Source organism: Myotis davidii, unplaced genomic scaffold, assembly GCF_000327345.1.
Source record: "Myotis davidii unplaced genomic scaffold, ASM32734v1 scaffold46, whole genome shotgun sequence".
NCBI lineage: Eukaryota > Metazoa > Chordata > Mammalia > Chiroptera > Vespertilionidae > Myotis > Myotis davidii.
The window spans coordinates 4,939,726-4,947,064 of NW_006383006.1; the positions used below are offsets into that span (position 1 = coordinate 4,939,726).

Sequence of the window (7,339 nt, forward strand, 5' to 3'; positions counted from 1 at the left end):
CCCTGCCTACTATGAGCTAGGTTACAGTTGGGATATGACTAGAAATAATCCCGTGTCTCACGTATAGGAACAAACTGTGCCTGTGCTGACCAGAAACTTATCAGGCAGATTCCTCCAAATTGGAGTGGGAGGTAGTTCTCAACTTACAAATTTTGAGTGGCTACAGTAGGCCAATACAGAGAAATAGACAGGTGTTTTTGAAAACAAAAAAGCATGCCTTGCCAAATATTTTCATTATTATTCATGAAAAGACATCAAAAGAAAAAAATTGTAGTTTCAACTGGAAAGCCTTGTGGCTCAAAGGTCAGCCAGAGTAAACAAGAACTCCTATAAAAAGCCATTTACATTCCCTTCATACAAGATTTATTTATGAGAGATCCTTCCAGGAAAGAGTCTGACTGAGACTAAAGACTGTTTGCCCAGGATGTCCTGACTGGGCAACATTCAGAACATGTGACCAGTGCGTGATCCTAGAAGCCATTCACAAGGTCTTTGCTCTAGTGTGCCTTGGCTGTGGCTTCACTTCTTCCTACCCCGTGACATTTACCAAATGGATCCCCCCAATTCTGATCACTCAGGTGGGCCTTTGGAAAACATGAGAAAAAGTGAGTGTGGTGTGGACTTTTCTTTTCTTGGTGAGAGTGTTGTAGAGTTCTAGTATTGTCTTTCATTCTGGCTCAGCAAGTCTTTATTTACATGCCCAGCACTATTTGGGTATTTTAAAGCAAAGTGGCCTCAGTGGGTCATTAACTAAAGAAGAGTAAGAGTATAGGTAGGCTTGTCTTTACTACATGATTTCATAAACCATCTAGAAGCATGGTCTCTAATCTAAGGCCTTATTCCATCACGGACACTTAGTTGATATCCATTTTCAGCCCTCTAGAGGGCACCCAAACCATCATGTTGCCTTAAGTTTGTTAATTTATTTTTACCTAGATTTCTTTCCCTGGTGTTTTTTTCTATGTATAGTCCCTGTGTATAAATTATTACCAGATCTTGGATCTTATCTCTCTGACTGTCCAGACTCATTTTTCTGCTTCTACTCCTTCTTTTATTGTGGTTACCAACTGCATTCTCCCTCCCATCCTGTCTGACCCCTGTCCCCTAGTCCCCCCGCAAGCTCAGACTGTGGACTTCTTTCCGATTTACCAAAAAAGTTCTAGCCATTGGGTGACTCCCATCAGCTCTCACACAGTATCGGAGAGAAGCCTCTGATCCCTAACCCCACCTCTGTACCCACCAAAGCAGAAGAGAGAGATGTATGGGGAAGATAAATCTTCTCGGGGCCAGAGTGGGAAGGATTGTCCTATAGAGGTTAGTACAGCCTAGAAAGCTCAGTTTTTATTTGAACATTTATTGTGGTTAAGTATTCTCCTATGGGCTGTGAGGTATCAAACTTCCATTTACATCATCCCATATCTGTGGGGAAAAGTGTTTATAAACTGGCAAATGCCTTTTAACTTATTGGTTTGCCCTGTATGATTTAATCATAAAAGAGACATCTGATAAATTATATAAACAAAATTATGAATTGTTAAATTTCATGATAAAATTCAAGGATAAACTAGTAGAACCTTTTTGTAAGAGTATAGTGCTTTTGGAATCATGCCCTACAAGAGGCCTCCAAACATGCTCTGTTTGTTATCCATGCGTGCCTCTAGGAAAGTTGTGTTTAACTAAATGCAGATAATGGACAGATTTCTACTAGGACCTGTCTTTATAAATTAACCAGGGTGCTTATTTCAAAATAGCTCCCTCTTTGATACTCATGTTTGCGCTTGCTATGTCATCATTTAGTTGCTTCAACTGTATTCAGAGCATCTCTATTTTATATCTAGGAAGTAGACCTTAAGCAGTCAAGTGACTTTATCAAGGAAGAACAGCATCTAGGGATGAAAGCATCCTGATGTCAACATGTTTCCATTTTTTTTTACTTGAATCTACAGAATAAAATTCATTTTACACTGGGATTTAGTACCTATATACCATCTCTGAAATCTTATAAGACAGTACTTTTCCTTGTGACCTGTAATGATGTGTTATAATTTTTTTGTTGTTAATCCTCTCAGGATATTTTTTCCATTGATTTTCAGAGAGAGTGGAAGGGAGGTTGTGAGGGAGAGAGAGAAACATCAGTGTGAGAGAGACACATTGATTGGTTGCTTTCCCGTATGTGCCCTCCGACTAGAGGCCAGGATCAAACCTGCAACCCAGGTATTTGCCCTTGACTGCAACCCTTTGCTGCTTAGGCTGGCGCTCTAACCACTGAACAACACCGGCCATGACTATACTGTTTTCTAATCTGCTCTATTTCTTTTGTTTTTTTTATAGTTTAAAATTTCATTTACAAAACTTCATACTATAATTCCACTTGCATTTTAATTGTATAATACATTGTAGATATCTTTTCACATGAGTACATAGCACTATACTATGTCATTTTATTTTATTAATTTAAATTCTTTATTGTTTAAAGTATTACATATGTCTCCTTTTTCCCCCATTGATCTCTCCCTGCTCGCTCCCACCCCTACCCCCTACCCCCCAGCACATGCTCTCATCCCCCTACTGTCTATATTCATTGGTTATGCTTATATGCATACATACAAGTCCTTTGGTTGATCTCTTACCCCCACACCTTCCCTGCCTTCCCTCTGAGGTTTGCCGGTCTGTTCAATGGTTCTATGTCTCTGTATCTTTTTTTGTTGTTGTTCATCAGTTTATGTTCTTCATTATATTCTACAAATGAGTGAGATCATGTGATATTTATCTTTATCCGGCTGGCTTACTTCACTTAGCATAATGCTCTCCAGGTCCATCTGTGCTGTTGAAAATGATAAGAGTGCTTTCTTTTTTACAACAGCATAGTATTCCATTGTGTAGATGTACCACAGTTTTCTAATCCACTCATGTGCTGATGGGCACTTAGGCTATTTCCAATCTTAGCTATTGTAAATTGTGCTGCTGTGAACATTATTTCATGACTAATGATAGGTGTGACCTACAATTTGAATAACACCAATCTAAATGAATTTCCAGTTGTATTTCTCATTATAGTCATGAAAAAAAGATATGCCGCTTGATTTAGAGCAGTGGTCACCAACCTTTCGGACCTCACAGACCACCAGTGGCCTGAGGACCACCGGTTGGCGATACTTATTTAGAGGGCAGTAAAGTTTGCTCATCAGTATAATGCAAACCTTTAGAAATATTCTAGAAAATAACATTGGGTGGCAGGAATGTGGAAATGCAAGATAATCTTAAATGTTTATGTTATTTGCAAGAACTGGACGCAGACTGAGCCTGTAATTGTATGTGTATATATAGATAAATCTTACAGTCAGGGCCTGCTTTCTGTAATCTGGCATGGCCTTGTTCCTAAAAGATATTCAATAAATATTTGTTGCCTGAGTGAATGACAGTGGCATCTACTGTTTTATTTGTAATTCTAGGTTTCTTCAAAGGGACATATAATATAAAGGGAAACAGAAAACTATATCTGATTGTTTCTTTGTAAGAGCTGTGTTGGTGCCGAAGCCGGTTTGGCTCAGTGGATAGAGCGTCGGCCTGCGGACTGAGGGGTCCCGGGTTCAATTCCGGCCAGGGGCATGTACCTGGGTTGCGGGCACATCCCCAGTAGGAGATGTGCAGGAGGCGGCTGATCGATGTTTCTCTCTCATCGATGTTTCTAACTCTCTCTCTCTCTCCCTTCCTCTCTGTAAAAAATCAATAAAATATATTTTTTTAAAAAAGAGCTGTGTTGGCATTCATAAAAAAGTACTTTAATTCCAGTCTGTCTTCATGGGTTAATCCTAAATTCGACTTAATACGTACAAAGAAGTCATGACCTAGGTCTTAGTCTCAGGAGCTTGAGTCATTTTTCTGGGACTGACTTCCTTCATTTGAAAGTGAGTGCTTTGGAATTATAATTAGTAGTTAAATTACTGGAAGTTATGATTCCTGGGGAAAACATCAGTAAATACTGATTTATTTATATCCTCTATATGGACTATGAATGGTTTGACTTGTTAAAAATATGACTGTTACATATAGACAAAGGCCTCTACTTCCATGATAACATACTTTTCTGTCATAAGTGCTACATGTTTATAACTATCTTGCCTCTCAGTCAGTATTGTGGGCGGCAAAAGTATATCTGCAAATTGGAAGGTGATAACCATGGTTTGATCTTAGCAACAGAGCACCTTTGTACAGTGTGTCAAAGAAATGTTAGATCAGGCCTGTGTAACCACCAAAACTCTTTCTAGCCTTAGATCTGCATTCAGGGATTCCTCTCTTATGCCACATGCCCTTTTTATTTTTCAGTTTTTTCCTCTTAACATATCCCTCCCTCTTCTGCAGGAATGACATCTTTGTGTTCCTGCTAAGCACCCGAGCTGGCGGACTGGGTATCAATCTCACTGCTGCAGATACAGTAAGTCATGAGAGCCAATACACCGGATATGCAGGTTTTCTACTATAAATATGTTGTTCAGTTGGTATCACCCTTTGCTTTGTATCACAAACTTTTTTCCTTGCCATTGGTGACAGTAGTTGTGCTTTGTCTGGAACTGGAACATATTAGCTTTCCTTTCGACTTTTCTGTCCATTCTGTTGGAATAAATTTTTTATGCATTCATTCAACAAATATTTGATGAATGCCTACTATGTGTCTCATACTATTCTAAACACTTGGAATGTGTCAGTGAATAAACACTGGAAAAAAATCAGTCAAGTCAACCAAGAGCTCTAACCAAATCAGGAAGCATTGTTTTATCACTCTTACGCATTATTTCATCATAGGAAAACATCATATTTTTGTATCCTAAACTTCAAAAGGTGGTTGGAGAGCAGTGAAATTGGAATTAAAAAAATAAAATAAAAGACATTTCATCAAATGAACTATCCTTTCATACCCAATCTCCTTGTGGGGATACTTCAGCATCTGAAAGGGAGAAGAAAAGAACATTCCTTTTGAATCTCAGAAATATTCCCAAGATTCAAATATATTTAATAATTTCCGTAATCTTGAGACATAAAAATGCATAAATGGGAAATTTTGTAGAAGGCATGCCTCTAAAAATGCCATCTCATGTGGCGGTCGTGGAGCCTCTCTGTGAAATACTGAGCATCACAATTCCCACAAATAGAAGGATGCATACTGGAGGGTCATGGATAAATGAAATACAGGGGTGGAGAGGCTTGAATAGATGCACAGCAGCAGAGCTGGAACTAGATTCCACATGTCCTAGTCTCCACTTCTAGGCTGTGTCCCCCCATTTTCCTTACTACTACATAGAACTGCCTTCTTTCACCCTGGCTGGTGTGTCTAGTGGTTAGAGCGTCAGCCCATGCACGAAGGGTAGTGGGTTTGATTCCCGGTCAAGGGCATATACCTGGGTTGCAGGTTTGATCCCCGACTCTGGTCAGAGCATGTGCAATCAATGTTTCTCTCCCCCACCCCCAGTCCCCTTCTTCCCTTCTTTCCTTCCTCTCTCTGTAAAAATCAATCGAAAAAAATATCCTAAGATGACGATTAACAACAAAAAAAAGAATGAAAACCAGATTCTAAATATCAACCATAGGATCAGCTATACCTTCCTTGGCAACTAAACCTCTTCACCCAGTTAACCAGGTTGGGCCAGGGCTCCAGGGCCTGAGGACCACGGGGGCATAGCTAGCTAGGTATATTCTGTCTTACGTGCACATCATTAGCCACAGTCATCTTAAGGGAAGGCTATCATTGGTGGTAGGTGCTGTTCTTACGGGTTTTCTGATATGGTGGCTCACTTGGTAGCATATCGGATAGCAGAAACTTGGCTTTCTCTTTGCCCCTTGCTTCTCTGTAAGCATTTTATACTGTCCCAACTTGAAGTCATACTGACAATGTGAATAAAAGATTCATCCATTTCTCCTAGCTGATCTTTTGGACTCCAATCTCAGCCCCCAGCCTCATACCTACTCTGTTTATACCCTTCTTTACAACCATGCCACTCCCTTGCTTAAAACTCTTCAGGAATTCTCCATCATCTACAAGATAAGCTCCTTTACATGGCATATAGGCCCTTCATTTTGTGGCCTTTATCTCTCTTTCCAGTCTAATAAACAGATTACTTCCCCTTCTAAAATTTACCTTATAGAAATGATTTACTTGTAGTTTTCCTGAACACATCATCCTGTATCACACTGTTGCATAAACTGTTCCCTCAACATAGATCACTCTTTGTCCACCTGGTAAATTTTAAAACCTCATTTTTGATCAGGGGTTGTGTTATATGGCCTAGTCATGCTTCTCTGGTAAGATGGCTAAGATGACATTTGAGCCAAGTTCTGAAGAAAGTAAGGAAGCAAGCCAAGCATATATCTGTCAGAAAGAAGAGCATTCCAGGCAGAGGAAATATATGCAAAGCCCTGAGGTGAGAACGTGCTTGGCATAATCAGGCAACAGCAAACAGCCCTATTTAAGTGGAACATAATGAATGAGGAGAGTGGTGTGAGATGAATGTTGCAGAAGCAGGTCATGTAGGTCTTAATAGGCAATGGTAAGGATTTTGAGATAGGAAGTCACTGGAAGAAGAATTAGAACAGACATCTAACATGAATTGGCTTATAGGTTTTAAATGTGTTCCTCTGGCTTGGGTATAGGGTAGGCGTGGGGAGAACTATAGGGAGCAAGGTAGAATTAAGTTCAGTTAAAAGTTAGACACAGATGATGGTGATGGACAAGGGTTGAAGCAGTGAAAGTGGTGAGAAATAATTGGAGTCTGCATGTATTTTGAAGGCACAGCCAATAGAGTTTGCTGCCAGATTGGATGTGGGACATGCAGGAGGTGTGATGAAGAGCTCCAATGTGTTTGACCTCAGCAGCTGGAATGAATTACTAATTAAGGGGAATATTTGGGGAGCAGATTTGATTGGGGGGGCTCAAATGTTTGGTTTTGGGGAGATTAAGTTCAAGATTTTTAGCAAACACTAAATAGCAATGTCACCCAGGCAATGGGGTCTCTGGAGTTCAGGAGAAAGATTGGGGCTGAATATGTGTTTTGGAATCATCGGGTCAGAGATGATCATTTAAGGCCATGAGGCTGGGTAAGTTCATCTGATCAAAATGTATTTTCTTTTTTTTTTTTTATTTAAATCTTTATTGTTCAGATTATTACATTTGTTCCTCTTTTTTCCCCCCATAACTCCCCTCCTCCCAGTTCCCGCCCCACCCCTGCCCTCACTCCCCACCCACTGTCCTCATCCATAGGTGCACAATTTTTGTCCAGTATCTTCCCACATCTCCCACACCCCTTTCCCCCCAAGAATAGTCAGTCCATTCCCTTTCTATGTCCCT

General features: G+C 40.1%; 1 protein-coding gene across 2 annotated transcripts in view; it reads left to right on the forward strand.

Annotated features, from left to right (window-relative positions):
- INO80 (INO80 complex subunit) overlaps window positions 1-7,339 on the forward strand; it is a 123,329-nt gene that overhangs the window by 92,307 nt on the left and 23,683 nt on the right. For both annotated transcript variants that reach the window (XM_006778077.2, XM_015557571.1), the window contains exon 28: window positions 4,363-4,435. In XM_006778077.2, coding sequence (XP_006778140.1) covers window positions 4,363-4,435 — 73 coding nt within the window. The remainder of the gene's footprint in view (window positions 1-4,362; window positions 4,436-7,339) is intronic.